The sequence below is a fragment of the Lepeophtheirus salmonis genome, chromosome 12 (genome assembly GCF_016086655.4).
Source record: "Lepeophtheirus salmonis chromosome 12, UVic_Lsal_1.4, whole genome shotgun sequence".
NCBI lineage: Eukaryota > Metazoa > Arthropoda > Copepoda > Siphonostomatoida > Caligidae > Lepeophtheirus > Lepeophtheirus salmonis.
Window position 1 is genome coordinate 4446258 of NC_052142.2, and position 22899 is coordinate 4469156.

Here is a 22899-nt window from a genome sequence, read left to right on the forward strand (position 1 = left end):
ATTGTTTATTGGTGTAAGTAAATTATAAAACATTAATCATGGGTAACGAATCAAGTTTGCCAATGGAATTGGCCACGCATTTTGATGCAGAAGAAATAAAACGCCTTGGGAAGCGGTTTAAGAAGTTGGATTTAGACAACTCAGGTGCTCTAAGTGTCGACGAATTTATGAGTTTACCTGAACTTCAGCAAAATCCACTTGTGCAAAGAGTCATAGATATTTTTGATGAAGATGGAAATGGAGAGGTCGATTTTAAAGAATTTATCCAAGGTGTTAGTCAATTTAGTGTTAAGGGAGATAAAGCATCTAAGCTACGCTTCGCCTTTAAAATATATGACATTGACAATGATGGATTTATATCAAATGGAGAATTGTTTCAGGTTTTAAAAATGATGGTTGGTTCAAACTTAAAAGATACTCAACTGCAACAAATTGTTGATAAAACTATTTTATTTGCGGATAAGGACAATGATGGTAAAATTAATTTTGAAGAATTTTGCGATATTGTTGGAAATACAGATGTTCATAAAAAAATGGTGGTTGATGTATAGAAATTACCATATATTTTTAATGGATATATTTCCATTGGTATACTTTCATTTTGAATTACTTACATTTTTGTCAATATTATTTATTATCATTCTTATCATTAATTCCTATATCGCGAATCAATGTTGCTGCATAAGATAAGCATACTTTGTTGTTTAATCTCAAAAGCAGACAGTAGTAGTAAGGATGTAATATGATGCCCATAAATAGCCAATCGGGTTGTGATTTGAAATAGCCATTATTAAAGATTTATACCCTTTATTTGTGAATTTAACCGGGCTTTTTTCTAGTCATCACGATTTCAATTAAAATGAAAGACATAAAATTACATACACAAGTGTTTTAATATTTTTTTAGAATGGTGCTTGATGCATAGCTTAATTTTAATATAATTTCCTTGCTTCCCTATTTTTATTTTATATTTCAATTGTATAGTCAGAACTATTATTATATTTCCTTCTTTTTTTTTATTGGAAGTTTAAATTTGTATTTATATTCATCCCTTGGAAAAAATAGAAAACTGCCTATTATATTAATATATACATTGTGAAATAACAAAAAACCAAAAAAAAGAAAAAATCTATGACGTCTATTCTTTCATAAAAGATAAATTAATAATAATAATGAAATACATTTATTGGATTATATTTTAAAATAAAAATCTATAAGTTGAACCATAAAATTTAATATGACCAATATTTGACAAATGTATACGTAAACGTTGTATTTATAAAACTTTTTACCTTTATTAGTGGTATAACATTTACATAAATGGAATGTTTAATAAATTCCTTGATTTATGGGCATAACATATCTAATATATAGTATTTGAAGTTTTAAAAAACATATGTAAATATACCAATGTTAATTGAGCACATATGTTCTATCTTTTGGGAAAAAAAACAACTCATTTTTAATATGTGATAATTATTAAAATAAAAAAATATAAGCTTTATACTCCCTGTATCCAATAAATAAAGCTAGAAGTACAACATTGTTTTGGAAAATCGCTATAATGAGACCATATTCTTATTTTTCTAATATTATATTTAAATAATAGTATTCAATGATTTAAAGTGTACTTAAAAAAAAACATATGTATACACCAACTATATACACATATAAAATATTTTATTAATATTTTTAAGATTAAGCAATAATTTAAAAATGATTGAATAACATTATATAATGCAATTTTTAATCAGATTTAAACATATCAGAAAATATATAAATTTATCAACTTCATTAAATATTGACATACTGAAGTGCATTAAATTATCTAAAAGGCACATATCATCTTCTGATAATATATTCTTATGTCGTAAATTTATAATGAAATGACCAAAAATTAATTTTTAGAAATGCATGAAGAAAACCTGTCTTTCTTTGGTACAATACTTATTTCTTTCCTATCAATCTTTAAAAATACATCAGGAAGATCTAATAGTATAGATTTTAAAGATTGTATTGAAAATAAAGAAGAAACATAATCCTCCAATCTCTAATCCCAGATGTTATAAATCCTCAAAAATCTTATCTATCATAGTCGGATAAAAAATAAAAAAATATTTATATTTTCTAAAGAAAAAACTATGATACTTATCTAACGAAAGATAAATCCTGTACCTATCAAGGATTTTTTTTTTACAGAGTAAAACTATATCCAGGCAATTTGTATGAATTCAGAACAACATGAAAGTACGAAATATTTTCATTTCTAATTCTAAAAAATACATTTTTGGGTATGGTATATTTCAAATAACTACTACAATTAGAAATTAAATTTAATGAAAATTTTGTAAGTTATTAAAATATTAATAAGAATTCAATTAGAATTAAGCGTTGGGTTTCGTCCATAACTCTGGAAGTACTTTTATGCATTTATAGTATTTTTTTGAACTGTGAACATTATTTGTAATTTCTCTTTGTGAAAAAATTGATAAACTAAAAACTTGCTTCTTAAAAATATATCAAGGAGTAGTGCTATAGTTAGTGCATCTATTAGGTCGTATCATTGTCGTTTAATTTGTATCAAAATGAGATTAGTTGACTTAGTGGAATAACCAAGCCAGGACAACTTGTTCACAATCAATCGATTACTATAGTTATTCATATTAAAAGCTGGAAATTGGCATCAAAATAATTCCTTTCTGAAGTTATTTGTAAAGATTTTTGTATCTAGCAAAATAATAATAATAATTAATTCTAAGGTTTGTGTTTATAATATTTTCAAAATTCTTCGTCAGTAAAAGTTTTGTAATAGATTCGCTCCTATGAGATATTATAATATAAAAGGTATTAATTTGAATTTTACTCGGGAAATTCCGTTTTCTCGGTCATCTAAGTAGGAAAACATATTCATTTTTGATCTTTCAAAAATGTATCATTGTAACAATACCTTAAAATGTACATTTTCTTATTAACATATGAAATACCTTTCTTTCATTTCACAGTATTTATTATTGATCTGATTCTGGAATTTCCTGGTATCTCAATAAAGAACAATTTCTTAATATTGAGACAACCTAGTAATAATATGTATTACACTGAGGAAAACGATTTTTATCATATGGACTTTTATAAGTGGGTTGAACTCCTCTATGAGCACAGAATTCAAAACTGATCTCAGTTTTTCTCTCATTGGTTTTTGTATGATTTGAGTATATATTATTTTGGGTTAATATCGTTGCGAATCATTTTTTGCCTCAAAGACAATCAGAAAATTAAAGATACAATTAATATAACTTGTATACAACTGTTAATAATTTCCAAAATTATTGTATGGTATCTATTCATAGTTACATATGGATAGAAATGATATTTTAAGTCTTTTATTTTCTTTTATAATATTACTGGGTTTTCATATCCTTATGACGGATGATTAATTATTTATCAAAGTATTAGTATTTGATATACTAATACTGACTGCAGGGTAAGACAGATAGATTTTGACGTCATAAAGAATATTAACACAATATTATACAATAAATTATATGATTAATCGTAATAATATATACATTTTGACGTGACTATTAAAAAGCGTGGTGGAAGTCAAACATCAGTCAGAAAAGCGTTTGGTATAACCTTGTTTTTCTATTAACCTTGCTCTTTCCTAATTCTTAGAGAATATAGCAGTCCAAGGTTAATAGAAATACAAGGATATACCATAACATGTTTACGACTGATGTTTGACTTCCACCACGCTTTTAATAGTGACACCATAGTGTAAAAGTAGTCGCGTGTTTTGTTTACATTTTTCATCTTATAAAAAAAGAAACAATCTACATTCTTGATTCTACATGTTGACAAGGTCTTCATTTTATCAAAAAACATTACACCCATTGAGGATCTTCCACGTCGTAGTGAAGCATATGAAGCTAAGTCTCAGTTTCTACAGAGGATCACTTTGCCATAGTGGACTACAGAAAGGGACGAAGAATATTGTCGGATTTCACACAAATCCATTAGGAAAATTAAATTGAAGGCTTATTCGTTATTCTATGTTAACTCTTCACCTTTGAATAATCTATTCTATCATTCAATCCAGGAACATTATATTCAATCTATATATATTTTAATTACTTATAAGTTATTTGTAAGGACTGTCATTTGGTAGGATGTCTATAAATTAATATTAACATTCTTCATCAAATAGAAAATACTAGATGAAGACTCCTTGGAGAATGTGTGGAGTTCAATCAAACAAAAGATCGTGTTACTTCAACACTCCCAGCATTAAAGAATAGGTCATTGTGATAAAGTGCAATATAATTACATAAACTAGGGATCATGAATTAAAAAAAAATCATAATGTGCATTGTTATGTGATGATTTAACTAAACTTAAGTACCTTAAAACGAATACTTTATTGAAATAGAACTGATTAATCCACAGTCAAATAGTTCCCATATTGACTCTTTGTGGATTTGACATAAGAAGAAAACTTCACTCCCAATAGCGTTACAGCTGTGTTTGAAAAAAATATTGGCCATCCAATTTCCAAGGAATTGCTTGATAAGTTTTTTAGACTTATCTAGAACACAGACGCACACATTTAGAAAGTTTATTGTTTAAAATTAAATAATGAGCCTCAAAAAACGGAAAAAAATCATTTCCGTTTCTATTTTTGACTAATGAAATGAGCAGTTTTTCGCACTTTACTTGCTATTTTTCTTTTTATGCTACTTTTGTTTACAATATTAATATACTTTAGTCTAATGAATGTACGAGTGCGAATTTTTTTTTATTACTTCATATTCTTCCTTAGGATACTTTTCCACAATTATGCTGATGAGTCGATCCATCACATATGGTTCGGTATCAAAAAGTTACCATGAAACTGAATGAAATGCTTCTCTATTTTTTTACAAAATTCCAAAAAAGATTCCGATGGTCAAGGCAGTCCCCCTCTTGACAATGTTTTAAGTCATGGACTTGGAGGAACTTAGATGCTGGAAGTATTACACCACAGAGTGCGAAATTTTTGGTGTAACGATTTCCCACATATTGAGCAACATAAATATATCCTTCATTTTTACAGATTTTAAGAAGATGTAAATCATTAGATGGTTGTTCTATTGTATTTTCATCATTATTCATATCTTCCTCAATCTCACCATTGATTTGATGATTTGAGAATAAATTATATCATCAAAGTCTTGATAAAATTTTATGTTATCTTTTGAATCAGCTTCCCTCAAAATAGGAACTAAAAGGAGATGCAGGATTAGTATATATACATTAGTGCATTCGTGATACTACAACCTGTAATTTATTGAAACATAGAAACAAAACATTGGTTTTTCTCAGATCTGATGGGATCATTCTAAACAACTATTTTTTCTGTGCCACTTATTACGAGTATCCAAAAATCTATGGCCTTTACGGCATTAGGATGGGAGTGGTTTCGTCCAATACATATTATTCTTGAAAAAAAGTTTTCAAGATAATCTTGATTTAAACGAGATGTCAATTTATATGGAAGGCCAATTTCATTATTTATGTATTTATACAATGACATCAAAGATTTTGAAGAAATACTTATGCTCTTTTGGCAGGGCTTCAAAGCAGATGACTTAGGCAACACCACTTTACCATTTTTATTTCTCTTAATTTGCTTCATTGTTCCACTCACATTTATCATGCTTTGGAGAATATCCTTTAGTATATACAAATTAATCCATAGGCACATCCAAAGCCCTTTTTTTATATTAGTCGGGAGCTTCATCGCATCAAAGCACAAGACAGCTAAGTTTCATGTGGATTTTTGTTGGATTTGATTTGTTGAGCGATAATTTTAATAATATTTGATTGTATTCCAGGAGCTGTTTTAAAATTTTGGATCCACCGTTTGAGGGTTGGTATTTAGGGACTGGAGGTAGACCATTAGATTGAATGAAACAGTAGGCTTTTGAGGAAAGAGATTTCAGTATCATTCCTTTAACATAATCTTCCTCATTCAACTTTCCAAACCTATTCCCACTGATAATGAGTTTACATTGAGGTTTAGTAAATCTCTTTTCCAGTTCTCCTTTAATAGCTTCCTTAAAAATTAGAATTGGATTTTAATAATATTTTGATTGAAGGATTTTCCCTTTTTCGTGTAAATCTGCATTCTGTTTCCTTAGTAGAATGAGTGGATCTTTTTTGGTATTAGAAGCCCTACTAATTTGTATAATTCGGGATACACATGCTGGATTAAATGCGTTAACCTTTTCTAACACAAGTGTTTGAGTTGATTTTACGTTGGTTTGGGATGATTTGTCTAATGTCTCCAAATATATATCATTAAAATCTTCTTCAAAATGGTCCCCTATCTTAATTCATTTCCTTTTTCCTTGGAGCTTGCTGAAATCCTTCTCAGGTATGATACCTCTGGAAGGGATAGCATCTTCTTTCAATTTTCTTTTTAAAAGTAGTACAGCAATTCACCTTTTAAATCCCTTTTATAAGCATTTTCATCAAAATGATTCTCACAAATTCTAGGGCATTTTCCTAAGGGGTCCTTTTGATGACAAGCACTTTCTCATTTTTTCCTACTTGAGGGATCCTTTGGAAAACGATAATAAATTATGTTGTTAAGAGAATCAAAAATGGCAACTGCACAATTGACAGTTTAATTGCAGGAATACATTATACTTTTTCGGAATGGCGAATAGGTATTATTATCGAAATAATAATAATCAGTTAGTAATAATGTATATATTGTAAATAATATATAATATCATACTCCAAGGATACCAAAATTCTCTCTCTTGGCCCACAGCGTAGTCCCAGTTCTTAATTTTAACCTTTTGGGAATTTGTATTTGGTACAAATACAAGTTTGTATTCATTATGACGTCAAAATCTCTCTCTCTTACCAAGCAGTCGGTACGATACATCAAACTGAAAATTCTAGCAAGCCTGATTACATGATGGTCTAACCTTGTATTTCTATTAACCTTGATAGAAGTCTACTATTTTCTAGTGAATGATGAAGGATTGTAGGAAATATTAAATGAAAATAATATTCAGATTTTAACATTTTTATGAGGAACTAAATTTGTTAAAAAATGAAATGGCTATATATATATTGGATATATTACTGGCAATCCTTTCTGGCTAATTCTTTGCTCTTAAGTACTTATTTCAATCTTACAAAAAAGAATATTTATAAAATTCAAACATTAATTATAAGCTATAACCATGTAGTTATCGATGCAAAATACAGTTTTATAATTAGTACTTTTTTTTCTCTTTTTAAAAAATATATTTTTTTGACATAATGACTAGAAATTTTTTATTTTTAACAACAAATATCGTAATATAGTAGTAATTACGTCTATTTATGTAAATTTAAAAAATCCAAAAATCATAATTCTAGGTCAAAAATTTCAAAATTGATTTCAAGTCGAAGATTAATACTTTTTATAATTTTTTTTCTAGCATAAAATTGATAGGTTTGTTTCCAATTTATTGTGGTGAAAATAGTTTTGTAGGCAACAATGTATTATAAGAATAATTATTTCGTGAAAATAAAGTTTTATTCTTAAGGATGTGTTACATATAGTAATGAGTTTCGTTCTGAAAATCTTATACTGGTCTGGGAAGGTTGTGATTTTTAGTAGACCGAACAAATTCAGTCTTTTAAGGAATTTTGGCCTGTATTTGTCCCATATAACTTTTTTTTTATTGGTCCCAAAGAAAAAATTGGCCTAGATCTGTCTGTCAAAAAATCCTTCTTGATCAGTCTCATTTAAAATTCGATCGAGGTAGATTCTATAGATGAATTATTAATGACACGAGTTTAAAATTTTTGAACATGTACAGAATCACTTCATATTAAGTTTAATGTGTCATATAAGTCATATTTTTAAAATTAATAAATCAGGATAGACGATAAAATTGGTCCTTACAATGAGAACGCAAATAATTAGTCTATATATTGAGAAAGAAAAAATCGGTTCACGTTTTGAAAATGATTAAATTTCTGTCTACGGTCTAAGATCGCAGTCTGGATGGAAATATTGATCCAAATCAGAATAGAAAAAATTACTGAAGATCGAATCAGAAAAAAAAAGAAAAAAGAATTCGGCCTTGGACCGAGTTTCCAGACTATATACCACATTTATCATGCAAGAACAGGTATATACGTTACCTTAAAAATTATCCATTTCAAAATAAAGTTATTTAAAATATTTTTTTTTTTTGTAGGAATAAAAGGGTCATGATGATTAAATTTTGGAAGTCAAAAATTATAACGTGGCATTTTCTATCCCCTAAATCAGAAACGTTTTAAATAACAGATGCTCTTTATTTAATAAAGGTAGATTTATTGAGTTTTGAAGATTATAATATTCAAAGCTCTTTGTAATAAGCTACATGTAGAATAGGATATTGCACAATTTCAAATATATATCCTAGAGTCGCAAATGATAAACTTTTACCTAAAACTCTTTTTAGGTGTTTCTTTTAATTCAATTTGCATTTTTTATTGTCTTCTTCAAATTGAAGATTGTTTTTGTGCTTCAATGGAGAACAAATGTCTTTGGAGGTCATCTTTGATTCTTTTATCACCAAGATTAAAATAAAAAACTTTTGAGTCCACAGGGGAAAAAAAATATATCTTTCTCTGCACTAGGTTCAATAATCCATATAATTAAAAGAAATCTAGACATCTTTAAATCAGAAACTACTTAATTGGACAATTTATTACAAAAACTATTTTTATCTTTTTTGCAAGTTTCAAGTTAGATTGCACAACAGCCAATCAGAGTTATGAAGAATTTGGCGATTAATTGAGATTCATTTTTTCGAGTAAATTTCTTTTCCTCTCATTTGTTGTTATAGGAATTTAGCTCCCTCATATATCGAATCATGTAATCATAACCCTAATTGCATCATATCCATAGTTTCCTCCAAAGAGTGAGAAAGGATTTTTTCTACTGTTTTACCGATTAAAGAATCATCAGAGCTTCTGTTTAATCGAACTAGAATCCAAATTTTCTGTATATTTCATACCAATACAGAAAAATTATTATATATAACCAAAGATGGAAATAATTGAGAAAATAAGGTGATGGAAGGATACTTCAGTGTGCAGATCCTCCTTCACATCAAGGTCTGGGACCTTGTCAATCATTGTTTGTATGCTCAGGAATACATACTTTACTCCAGATCTTCTACGGAATCGTTGTATACTGAGGAGTTCCAAGGTCAATAGAAATACAAGATTATACCATTACGCGTATTCGACTGATGTTTGACTTCCACCACGCTTTTAATATTGACGTCATAGTAAATGAGTGGTTGTGTATTTTTTCAAAATCTATTTTTCTTGCAGTTGGTATGATAAATTAGATTGAAAATTCTAGAAATATTGACGTGATAGACTATGAGTGGTTGCGTGTTTTGACAAAATTTCCTATTTTGCTGAGCAGTCGGTACGGTACAGCTGATTAAAAATTCTAGCAAGCTCAATTACATGATGGTCTAATTCTATTCAACATAAAAAGGGAGAATAATCGATTGAAATACTTATTAACAAAGAGAGAGAAAGTTCTGTTTCTCTATCCACAGCTCATTCATCGATAATCTTTAGTCCATTCCCTTATATCTGAATTTTGTCGTGAATAATTTTCTAAAGCTAACCTTCTGATATCCGAGATGAAAAATATATGCTTACATTCTAGCCTAAAGAAAGGAATATTCAGTGATTATTGCTAAATTATGTTACTTCTAGCAACAATTAGTACACATTAGGGAATTTTGGTCAAAACAGTGGATTATTATTTTGAACAAATCAATACAGCCAAAGAATTTAGGAATGGTATTAGTGAAAACAACAATTATATTATATTTGTTAATGTAATTTTTATGTGTATTTTCTATTCTTCTTATACTTTTCTTCAAGTTTCAATTTAATATTTATTATATTGCTTGATATAATTAATTTTGCCATTGCTAGATTAACATAAACATTTTTTATTATAAATATATAACTAATATTAAAAAAAGGTTAATCTTATGCAATAAAAATGAAATGATCATGTAAAAAAAAATAACAAACCAATATCTTAATTTTTCACTTATCTTGAATATTATAAATATAGAGTTCAATGTATTTATCTTCCTAATAGAACAAAATATGATAAAAAGCAGATTTAAAAACTTTTACATGGCTGACAAAAATCGCAGTAATATATCATTTGTATTTCCAACCAATGTATGAGAAATCAATAATACAAAAAAATTAAATAAAGTAAAAATAACAAAGAACACATAAATGGGGAATCTAAATTCTTTTAATATCTTTAATTTTAATTTATTTCTCCAATCAATAATAAAACATCGTATTACTAAGTTATTAAATTTTACTATTTTCTTTAATAAAACAACTTAAAATTAGCTCTTATGACACATATTTTGTAATTTATTTAATTAATTGAAGATCTTGTATCTTCATAGGAGTATTATTTCAATATGGCGACAAGAAATTACAATGTTTAGAAGAGGATTCCCGACTGGAATTGAGAATTGTAATGGCATTCAGATATTCCAATAGATCTATCATTATGGAACTCTTTACTTGTTATTATAAAAGTATTCGACGATTACGTAGATCTGGAGGATTGTATATATTCTAGAGTATAGATACACTGATTGATGAAGTATTGATGAAACTTGTGTTTATTTTTGGCATGTTAAACAACCCCGCAAATGAACAAGGTAACCATGACAATTTGAAGAATATTTTTGAGTAGAGCAGCTTAACTGTAATGGCGTTTCATTAGATAAGCTACAATCAGCTGCAACCAGCAAACAGGGAGAGAAGGAAATAAGCAAGAACAATGGCAAGAATGACTTTAATGTCGATCCTCAATTCTACTCGGAGTCCAACGAAAACCTAAATTTATAACTCTGGAACAAATTCTCATTGTACTGTTCCATGTTTTATGAGGAAACACGAATGTTCAATCAGGTTTTGAATATTATTGAATTCAATAGGAAAAAAAGTTCACTACTCATGAGCAAAATAATAAAGACAACGGCCGCCTGACGAAAATTTATTCTTCATTTTACCGATTCCTAAAAAAGAGTGAAAAACTAAAAAAAGACACACAATTTACATTACTAGAGATGAGATCCACCGTGTGAGGCACAGATAAGCGAAATCCCGTAGAGATAAACATGAATTCAAATAAAGTATCAGAAGTCATGCAGATTGGATATCATCCAAATACCTAAAATATAAACATCTAGGATAGGAAAGGATGGGTGGATGATGATCCATATATTCGAATGCTTTGTGTTTACAATCCTTCCAAATCACCATGAATTACTTTATACTTTAAACTCAGTTCATCATTAATATTTGAATAATAACTAATAACTCAATTAGTAGTTATTTAATGATAATTATAGCTATTATATAAAGTCAGCGATAGTATGACTTATTCGTATTCGAACTCAAACATTAACAGTTGACATAGCACTCGAACAACATTTTAATTAGGGATTGGCATCGAGTGAGTGCGAGTAAAACACGGGAGCGACACATATGGTTCTATTGATTAAAGTTATGGTTTTGGAGGAAAGAATATAACGTGATTCTGCTATAGAAATGATAATCTTCTATATTTCAAGTAACACTAGAACAGTTCATATAAAAAGTAGTCGAAATTTTCAAATTCATGAATATTTTATTTACTTCGTAAAACTCATAGAAAAAAACTTTCATATTTCTATAGTATAGATCTATTAAAATTGAGATCTCTTAAATTTCTTCCCTTAAAGTCGCTAGTATGATATGTTATACAATGAGTAATCAAAAACTAATGGCCAACACTTTAGCCGTACCAGTAAAATAATAGTAAATTGATAATTCAAAGTTTTATAAAGTATATTGGTGATATCAAGTGAAAAAAGTATGGGTAAAATTAAAAAAAAACTGAAAAAACAATTAACTATTACAAAAAGTATTAATTAAAAAATGAAAAGAGCATCAGAAGGCATATTGCTACGATATCTGAATGGAAAAATATGAACTGTGATGGAAAATGTATCGATGGAAATCCAATTAAATGTAATCCAGGCGGAGGGAAAACTTTTTAAAGGCATTTGACTAATAGTAATATTAATATTATACTAAGGTAAGCGGCTAACTATAGTCTTTTTTAGAGTAGATGTTATACAAGAATTCTTAATAAATAATGAAGAAAAAAAGTTGAAAGAAGATAAAGGAAACACAAGAACCGTTTTCCTTTTCTAATCTTAAAAAAATAATTTATTTGACCAAAACTGCCCATGCTTAATTACAATATATTTGAATTAATGTTTAAAGGCGTGCTATTTGCGCTCACCTTATTTTTCCAGTATTTTCATCTTTGTATATTTGTATAATATATATTTGTCGCTAACAATTTGTTGAATCCATTTGTTTTATTTAATATTAATAATTCTAAATCGTATCATTGGTCATTTTTAATTCGTCTGATTTTCTGCAGATAACTTCTATTAAAATTTCTAATTAACATTTTTAATAATAGTTCATCGTTTTTTTAAGCTGTTTCTTTTTAATTTATAAATAATTTTTTACTTACTATCATGAATTTACGTTATAATATTTTAATTAATCAATTTACTTATAACGCTAGGGAATATAAAATTTGTATCAATGAAATTTTATTTATCTTTCAGCTCAGAATCAAAAACTGATTTCACTTTTTATCTAGGTTATTGGCTTTCAGAAAATATGCAATTGTAATAATTTGGGACTATTATTGTTTGAGATATTTTTTTATAATTAAGATAGTTATCAAATTAAAGTGTGATGTATAAACTGATGTAAAAAGTCTGTGTTACTTCTGCAACGAATAGCAAGACAAACTGTTTTTTGGCCTGGATATAATTTTGATATTAAGAAAATGGTCGAATCATGTACTCAATGTAAAAAATTCAATCTATTTCTACAGCGTCTTAACCTTTAATTCTGGAAGACATACCTTCACACCCCTTTGAAATAGCAGCTAGTAACCTCTTCCTCCACAGAGGAAATATTATATAGTTTATGCTGATTTACTCTCTGGTAATCCTATAATATTAAAGTACGACAATGCACCGTCTACAACAGATCTGTTGAAATCATTTAGAAGATTTTTTTCATTGATGGGTGTACCCATTATTCTTCAAAGTGACAACGACCCACATCATATATTAAAATAATGCAAAAGTTTTGAAAAGAATGGTTGGTTATATGTAAACCTTCATCACTGCACAATCATCAAAGTATTGGTCATGCTAAGGTAATAGTAAATTTTTTTAAATATTTCCCTCCAAATGCACTGGTGGATTTAATAGTAACGAATTCTACTCAGTAATGTTAGAATTAAGAAATTCCCCGAGGAATGATGCTTTTATTTCCTGTTCATCGTCTATTTGGAAATATTTTGATAAATAAGTGCAACTTAAATCAAAAGAAGCAGACGAAAGAATTCTTAAAACTAAATCTAGAGGAAAATGTAACTATGATAGATATACACAAACTCGATGTACAATTCCTATTTATTTTCACGCCATAGTCCAAGACCCATTAACGAAGAAGTGGGATACATTCGCTCAAGTCGTGGGAACTCCAAATTTACGAAGATATCATTTACAATTTCCTTCTGGAAGATGCTTCTGGAGAAACAAAAAAATATGAGGACCATTTCGAAAGAAATGGTACAATTGGACGATGATGATAATTTAGTAAGTAGTACTTGAACCAGAGAGACAACTAAATTATTTCGAACTCAATAGATCCAATCTTATGGATACTCCAGGTATCCGTGAATTCGTATCGATATGATTAATCTCCGAAAGAGGGGGGATGTTATGATTAAGTTAATATTATTCTATTTGTTGGACAAGACAATTATAGTATATAATATAGTAGATTACAATTCAATACTTCAGTCATTATTCATTTACACATAGAATCATAACAATGATGAAGAACAACATTCTTCTTTAGACTCTTATAATTTATCCATCATTCATAGTGATAAAGAAAATTATAGCTTATAGAAAAATATTCTATGTTTTGTTATAAAAAAGTACCTATTTACAAAATAAGTATATTCAAGAATTTTGGTTCGATTTTGTATTTTTTGAGTGATCTAATTTTGTATGGAGTGTACTAGCAAATAGACAACATTATCTTAATATATTTGACGGTTTTAATGTAATCATAATGACGTCATAAAAAGTTAATAATTGTCACATTATACAACTGCACTTCGTAAACATTCAAATCAAGTAATTACTAATTAATTATAATTGAAATATTTAAATTATCTACTCATCTCGAATGTATTGTTTCGATCCTGGAATCTCCTTCCTTAGGAAAGAATAGACTTACTCTCTTATGAAGCTTGGTTGTTTCCTACGGATGAATTTGGTTTTTGTTCTTCCTGAGGGCATTCCAGAAGTTAAATTTAAGCATTTGAGGGTATATAAAGGTCTTGTTGTCCATCAATTACAATGAAGTCTTCGTAGGGGAACAATACAATTCATTGGTTTTATATACTCTTATTTTACTTTGTCTTGATTTTTTACATTACGTATTTTTCTATTTTTTATCAATGATGTACTCATTTTATATGGAATGGTCATAAACTATTAATTATATATTTACCTAGTTATTTATTATTTAATTTTTAAATTTTAAGGCCAAGATATAGTAAAATATTTAGGTAATTATATATGTTTATACTTTTTTTGTCATAAGAAATTTATGTGTTGAGTCAATATAGACTACTTTACTACAGACTTACTATATGGGTTTGACACACTTCCTACACTTACTAACTCCATCTTAATTAATCCTTTAATGTTAAGTCTTAAAGTTATTCATCCTCAGACCAGAAAACAATTTTCCAACAGGGAATGAGCAAACTAAAAAGTATATATTATCTGTTAGGTGGTGTGACTTACTATAGCCTGGCTCAGGGCCAGCCCGTGTGTATAGGCAATATAGGCAAATGCTAAGGGCGTACGATTCCTAGGGGGCGGAGAAATTGGGGAGGAAAGAAAATCCACAATTCTTTAAAGTGGTTGGTTTTATTATGTTTTTTCCCCTTCAACTATTTTACTCGTACGCTTAGCTTGTTTTTAATTTCTTTTTATATATACATAAATGAAGCACATAAAACAACGCCACTGATTTTTTACCTCTGGATTGTCTTTCATTGTTGCATTTGCACCAATTCTTCGCAAGTAAGTTCTTAACAGTTCTTCTGATGAAACAAGTTACCTCCAGTGTATTATTTTGGCCTGGGTTATAGATTTTCCTCGGCACGCTCTAATGTATATTTTCTTCCAGGGAGGGTGGTATTGTAAATGCGCCACATCACCCAGCCAATCTGAGGCGACAGGTACGCTGTACCAAGTTTGACAAGGTGAAACCGTCCCAAACTATCTTGTATTGGTACAGAGTGGTCCATTTACAATAGGAAGCCGCTTCACATTCCCTAAAGACGATGGACGAAACGTGTCAACATGACTATTTTAACAGACTCTTAATTAATGGTGAAAATATGAGAAGAAGTAGGCTAAGGTACTCTTAAAAAAGAATACAGCTTAAACTGCATCTACAATAAACTTTTTTCTAAAAGAGAGTACAAACTGCCAAAGGAACGACTAAAGGATTGGAAAAATGCAGGTCACTTGATGAAGGTAGATGACGATAGTCAGGAGCATAATGCTAGCATGACAATATGGAAGGACTTGGAAGTCTGTCTTTTAGAAGGGCTCACAATTGACAAACAAAAGAAAACTTGCAGAAGTGGAGAAAAGAAGGTGGCGGGATGTTTCTACGTCGATAATTCAGTCGTTAGCGGTCAGAAATACGGCTTTTAGGAGTTCCACATACACATTTAACAGTCCAGACAAGGAGAATTTTCTGAAAGAAATTGAACTATTGGCTAAATTCGACCCTGTAATGGTAAAAAGTGGAGCTGTAAGTTCAGTATTCAAGGCAAAAAAATCCAAATTGAACTGATTGAATCCATCAGTTCTAAAATAATTGAGCAAATTGTCTACAAGGTCAAAATGTACAAATATTTATCAATAATTTCGGACTGCACCCCTGATCTGATTAATAAAGAACAAATCTCTGTCATAGTCACGGTCGTGTCACAAGAAGACGTACCCTAATTTAAGGAGTTTTTCTTGTGATGTATTGTTTTAGACAGTCGACAGGAGAAAATTTGTGATCTCTAATCCTGAAAAAGCTGGAAGAGCTTAAGATCCCATTTGAGGATTGCCGAAGCCAGTCTTATGACAATGAGGCGAACATGAAGGGCAGGAAAAAAGGTGTTCCGCTAATGTTACTTCAGCTGAACCCAAAAGCTTTTTTATTCAATTTGGTGCTCACACATTAAATCTGCTCGTAGCTGATGCAGCAAAAAGCTATTCAGATCCCTCTAACTACTTTGTCCATTTGACAAAGTTATTCCAGCTCTTCTCGTCCTCCACCCATAAGTGGAACGCCCTCCTGAAACATATGAGAATCACTCTGAAATTATGGGCAGAGACCAGATAGGAAAGTAGTATAAAAAGTATTAAGGTAGTAGGGTATCAGCCTGAGCAAGTCAGGGAGGCTCTTCTGGAGGTCAGAATTGCAGATACGGTATTTACAGTCGAAGATCAGTCTTTGACCGATGAGCTTGGATCCTATCACTTTTGCATTTGTACAGCTGTATGGTATGACGTTCTCAGCAAGATCCATTTTTTCAGTAAACTGATGCAGTCACTCTCCATGCAGGTTGATGTGCTGCTGACTTGCTGAAGAAAGTCAATATTTCCTTAACAGCTTCAGGATAACTGGTTTTGCTGCTGCACAGATTTTTTAAACAAAGATGTGTAAGGAGATGAATGTGGAGACGGAACTCCAGCAGAAGCGTTTGAAAACCATCAAAAGGCACTTTGGGTATGAGTCTCCAGATGAGTCTATACAAGATACGCTTCGAACAATGGAAACTATTTTTTCTAATGTAGTAGGGGATGCTGCAATATCATTACTTGATAAGAGATTTCAGAGGCTTGGAGAGGTGAATAACACTTTTGCTGTGCTGCACGAATTCACCAACTTAGGAAGAGAGGACCAGCTAGAGAAGTGCCAACCCCTAAGTGTTTCTCATGACAGTCAACTGTTCTAAGATAAAGAATAATATAAAATAAGAAAATCAAATTTACTAAAGTCTGGAAGTCTAGACAAGCAAAATTAAGATTATTTCATACCGCAAATAAAATATGTGAAGGAAATATTAATTAAGTACAATAGAAACAGCAAAAAATAATAAAAACGGTCGAACTGATTTATTATCTAAGGGTGTTAATGCAAATACTCATTTAAGCAGAAAGAAGAGTGGTAATATATCGAAGAAGAAGAAGTCAAATAAGTCGGAGATTTCGGAACAATGAGTGTATATACACTGTGGTCTCCAATTTCCTCATAGGAATGGGGAAATATCCCTAGCAAAAACGCGTGGAATGCACAAGATTTGGGAGGAGATGCCACTACACAAGAGTGTGCAATTGTCAAAAAGAATATTCTATTTAGATCTTGAACTCTATTCAAAAATTTGAACTGATTAAATTACCCATCGGTTTATTGAAAGTCATGGAAATTATTACAAAATATAACAACTGCTTGTGATAGTGGTGCATTGATATCCGTCGCTGGATCAAGAGTAGGAAGAAAAAATATCTATTCCAACCAATTATAAGAGTATCGTTTAAGATATATCTTTAACTTAAATTAATCATTTATTTACACATGAAGGAAGAGAGGTTGTTATATATTATTAATGTATAACTTCTGTATAAATAACTATATATGAATGTATATTATATTCAATCTATATTATGCAAGACAAAATTTATTGTCAGTTAATTAGAGAACAACATCATTACAGGAAGTGCACGCGTTACTTCTTTGTGACCATAAAGGGTGAATAGATAATTTTTAGATAACCACCAAAAGGTACTTTGGAAAAGTTGTATGTATTTAAGAGTGCGGAGGCGTCTTTTTTTTGCTACATTGTGATAATTTAATATTGATCGACATAGAGTGCATAGAAGAGGATTTCTCACATAATTGAATACGTAAGATTACCTTACATTTGTTAAGTGATTTAATATAAGGTTTAGTGCAAACAACTAGGCTCTACCAGGCCAAAATCTTCAAGCATAAGAGTAAGATAAAGAAGTCTATAACATTTATAAGAAGGGCAAATGCCATTTTTGTTTCATAGTCTTCTCACTCCTGCCTATAAGGAGCGGGTCTTGACTCGTACGCGTGTGCTTCATTCTTTTCATTCATTTCTTTAGTTATAAATTTTCCTGTGATTAGTCACTTATTGCTCATCTCGTAATTAAAATGGAATCAAATGCTACTGATAACCCTCCTGAAGAGGACTCAAATGAAATAATACACAAAGGTATAATAAGAAATGGATCAGAGGGAGCGTCATTAAAGAAGATAAATATAAATAAAATGGAAGGAGAAGAAAAGATTGATAATACAAGAATCAAGAACAGAAAAGTTCCTTTTGCTTCGAATTACTTGCAAGCTCTTAAGAAAAATTTAGCTGCCAAGGCAGTTAGGAACAGAATAATTGTTGACCTGAAGTCTTTCGATAGTGATTTATCTCCCAATATACCTACGGCTGTAGATCTGGAAAATATGATTTTCGAGATTCTGAAGTTGGATCGGGCATTATTCAAAAAGTTAGAGCTTGTCCTGGGTATAAGCACTTAATCATCATCGAGTTAAAGAAGGAATTGGATATTCGGATTTTATTCACACATGTTGAAGATGAATTTATAATTGGGAAAGCGGAAGGCCACTACAAAGGGTTGAAAGGCTCTATAAGAGGTCTGAAGGCCCAACGGAGAGACGGGGAGGGAAATCCTATTATTTATGAAAAAGTTATAAAGATTCATTCTCCACATGAAGATATTTAGGGTGAAGATGTGTTCTGAGAGGTTGTGGGTCCGGTCAGAGAAGATTGTTTTAAGGATGGAAGACTGAGAGGCATTTTAAATGGAAATTTTAGCGTCAAGGCTACCCTAAGATATGATATTCCTGGTTTCCTACCTATCAGAGGTTTTAGGACAAGAGTAACATATGTGGGACAAGACAGATATTGTGGAAAGTGCTATGAAGTTGGGTACTTTGCTGGAGAATGTCCTAATAATTTTGTAAAATGGAGTAGTTATGTGGAAACATTCAAGACTGGGAATCAAAATGAAAGGAAGGAGGAAACTGCATACTCTCACTAATAGTATGGAAAAAGATGGCGAAGATTCTTCAGCAAAGGTGTCAAGTAATGACGGGGAAAGGAATTCGCAACGCAAGGAAAATGATATGTCTACATGTTCCGCTACACAGATGGATGAAATGAATAAAAGTTCTGCAGAAAAGAATAATCCCGCTGATGTTTCTGAAGTAGAAAGCGTACATTCAAATATTGGGATGGATGGAACGGAGGAATTGTCAAAACGAGTGGCTAATGATAAATTGATTAGAACAAAAAAAACCTACAAAACCACCAATCGTGGATGAGGTTATAATGTCTTCTAGGACTAGATCTGGATCGATTTCTAAGAGGACGGCTTTGGACTTAGAATTATCTCCTAACAAGAGGACCCCTCAAAAATTTAAGAAAAATCCGGATTAATATCGGATAATTTATTATTACTGTTCATTCTACCAACTAGTTTTTTTAACATGATGTATTTTAATAAGCTTCAAAAGCAGTCAAGTCAAATGACAGCGAATTACAACATCCGTAGATCATATGCAGATGACATCAAAAGGAATATGGGTATGAAAAGAATAGTTTCATTAAATACTAGAGGAGGGAGAGAACGGAGAACTAGACATGCTATGATGAAAAGGATTCTCGTTCTACAACCAAACGTAATATGCTTACAGGATATACGATCTAAAGTGTCTTCCTCTTGTTTAAGTTCATGTACATTATGCCTTCCCTTCGATTTTAAAATGTACTACACGGGATGCAGCCCACTTCGAGGAATAATCACTTTTGTTGCTAAGTCGGTGGGGAAATCAAAATGTGTTAAAGAATACTCCTATAAAAGTGAGTAGTACCAAATCCTAATATCGTCTAGTTATTTCAATTTAATATCGTAAACGCATATGGGCCGAATGTAAAGTCATCCCCCTTTTTTCAATCAATAATATAAAAAGGGATTGGCGACCTTAATGTTGATATTGATAAAATACCATACGTAAATCCGAATACTGCTATGCTCAGAAAATTAATTCATGAACTGAATCTAGTTGACGTTATAAAGACATTAAATAATGAGAATGATATTTTTTCTTGGAGAAAGGGGAAGCAGTCATCAAGGATAGATCATTCTTTGATATCTACATGCTTATACCCTTATATTAAAAAAGCGTCCTACCGATTCGAACCATCTTCTGACCACAAAATGGTAGATTTAGAATGTTTCTCAGCTCCTACTAACAAAACTTTTAGGATTCCTGGTTTGCTCATTGGTTTAGAAGAATTTAAAATAAAATTAAATAATAGATTAAGAATTTCCTACGATCATACTTTATCCTGTAACAGATTATTAAGTGTCTTCAATAAGATTATTCGTGACACAACTATTACTTTTATTAGTGAGAAAAGGAAAAGAGTTAAACAGTTAGAGGAAGACATAAATGAAATCATGAATAAAGGATCCTTCTTTGTCCGTATGCTAACTTCGGAAAATATGAATACATTCGGGATTCCCAAAATTGCCGAAGAAGAGATGAAGAGGAAAGTAGATACGGAAAGAAATCCGCATAAGAGATTAATACATTTATCGACGAAAACAAGAATTTCTGCTCAAAGAATTGAAAAGATTATTGTAAATAATAAAGTAATTACAAATCCGAAATCTATTCTCAAAGTGTTTCAGGATAAGTATCAAGGAATATTGGGATGCTCTAGGAGTGGATTTCCTAGACCAAAAAAAGTGGCATCTTGTTCTATCTTTACATATGATAATATATTGGACTATATCAATAATTTTACAGAGATGACAAAGCTTCTGGACCTGACAATATAAAAGGAAAAATATATACCCTATGTAGTTAGTATATTGTTCCCTATTTACTTAGGTTTGGATTGGAGATGGAAAAGAGGGGTATGCTCCCCTCAGCTCTAACTTGAGGTAGGATTTCTCTCATCCCCAAAAAAGATAATGGGACATCACTTAGTCATTGGAGGCATTTGACAATACTTAATTAATCATACAGAATTTTAGCAGGTGTTTTAGCAAAACAAATCAAGCCTATACTTGACAAAAAGTTGGGTCCAGGACAAAAAGGTTTTAAAAAAACGACACATTGCTGATATTTCACGAAATATTCAGACAACTATTAATTCCGTTAAAATGAGAAAAAAATTGGAGCAATCATTGCGATTGACTTCAGCAAAGCTTTTGACTCGATAAATCATAATTTTAACCTATGTGCTGTAAAGAAGTACCTTCCAAGAAGTTTTTTTAATCCAATCTGTCAATGTCCAATCAAGGATGTCCCGTATCTCCGTTACTGTTTGTAGCTGTAATGACTCGATTACAGCCAATAGCTAAGGCTCTAGATAAGGTAAAAAGGAACAAATCCACTATTTCTGAAGTAGTCAATATTTGGAAAGAGTTATGTTAACACCTCAAAAACAACAAACAAGAGGAAAAACTCTTGAGAAATAGTTATAAACAGACACTACCAAGGCTCATCTTCTTGACAACATGCTTGATCTTTCACTGCAAGGAAGGAACTTAATGAAGAAAAGATGAATATGGCAATATAATATACCAATAAGAAATATCCAGCACTTGATCCTATCATCATGAAGTTTCGGGCTAGATCACCTCCTCTTCAGTTATTTAAGTTTACAGAACATGTGACCAATACTATGTCAGCTACTGAATGGTAGGAATCTCATGCAGATTTTATGGTCAGTAATGCCGATGAAATTATTTCTGCACTTTATCAACTTATGACTGCCGTAGCCATGTCATCTGGAGTAGAACGAGTCTTTTCATCTTTTGGACTAGTATATTCTAAGCTGAGGAACTTCTTCGGTATAGAGAAGGCAGCAATGCTTGTTTTTCTTTTCAAGTCCATGACATTAAATTATTTTAAAATTAAGGAATAATAATTTCCGTTGTGTAAGAAAGCTCAGAAAAAAAGTTAAAAAGGACAAAATATTTAAAATTTATAATAAAGTACAAATTATTTTAGTTCCATAACTAAAATCAGAAGAAATTTAGTTAATAAGGACAAAATATACTTGATTCATAATCAAGAAATAATTATTTCAGTTGTATAAGTAGACTAGATCCTTTTTCTTTAGTTATGCTGTAGTAAACCATAATTTTGTACATCAAAATGTCTGCTTATTTTTGTTTATATATTATAGAAGTGTGATTTAAATCGTTGATTTTTATAAAAAATCTTTTGATTAAAATCGACATGATTCAAATCAACCCAATTCAAATCGAACAACCCTGGTTATCAGTGTTATGTCAGATATAGATGTACCGAAAAGTTCCTGTTTAACAGAGGGTCACGTCATGGATATTATGATAATAAAATGGAACATTGATTTATGAAGATATTTAAATGATAACATTAAATCATACAAGTATTATTATTATAATTTTCTTAGTTTTTATTTATTTAATTGCTTACATTTTTAAGTAGTTAAATATCATATTGGAACCGTTATAAAATGATGGATGAAGCTATAATAGGTATGTATTAATTAAAATTAAAGTAACAATTTCTAATTATTTA

General features: G+C 30.4%; 1 protein-coding gene and 2 long non-coding RNA genes across 25 annotated transcripts in view; 2 read left to right on the forward strand and 1 right to left on the reverse strand.

Annotated features, from left to right (window-relative positions):
- Positions 1–22899, reverse strand: part of LOC121127064 (uncharacterized) — a 33665-nt gene that overhangs the window by 9470 nt on the left and 1296 nt on the right. The window lies entirely within an intron of this gene.
- LOC121127063 (uncharacterized) overlaps positions 1–22899 on the forward strand; it is a 30378-nt gene that overhangs the window by 3186 nt on the left and 4293 nt on the right. For 3 of the 23 annotated variants that reach the window (XR_011782851.1, XR_011782848.1, XR_011782841.1), the window contains exons 3-10: positions 4817–9858; positions 10497–10757; positions 10823–13333; positions 13406–13549; positions 13610–15627; positions 15686–20179; positions 22523–22747; positions 22804–22856. This is a non-coding gene — a long non-coding RNA (uncharacterized lncRNA). Of the gene's footprint in view, positions 1–4816; positions 9859–10496; positions 10758–10822; positions 13334–13388; positions 13550–13609; positions 15628–15685; positions 22330–22522; positions 22857–22899 lie in introns of those variants that run through there. The other 20 variants (XR_011782850.1, XR_011782849.1, XR_011782839.1 and 17 more) reach the window with 16 other exon arrangements.
- LOC121127060 (calcineurin subunit B type 2) lies at positions 39–1231 on the forward strand. The gene has a single exon (XM_040722442.2). The coding sequence runs from the start codon at positions 39–41 to the stop codon at positions 549–551; it is 513 nt and encodes a 170-aa protein (XP_040578376.1). The 3' UTR covers positions 552–1231.

What these genes read in the sequence shown, in the direction of transcription:
- LOC121127060 (XM_040722442.2), top strand. Translation starts at nt 39, where the DNA reads ATGGGTAACGAATCAAGTTTGCCAATGGAATTGGCCACGCATTTTGAT.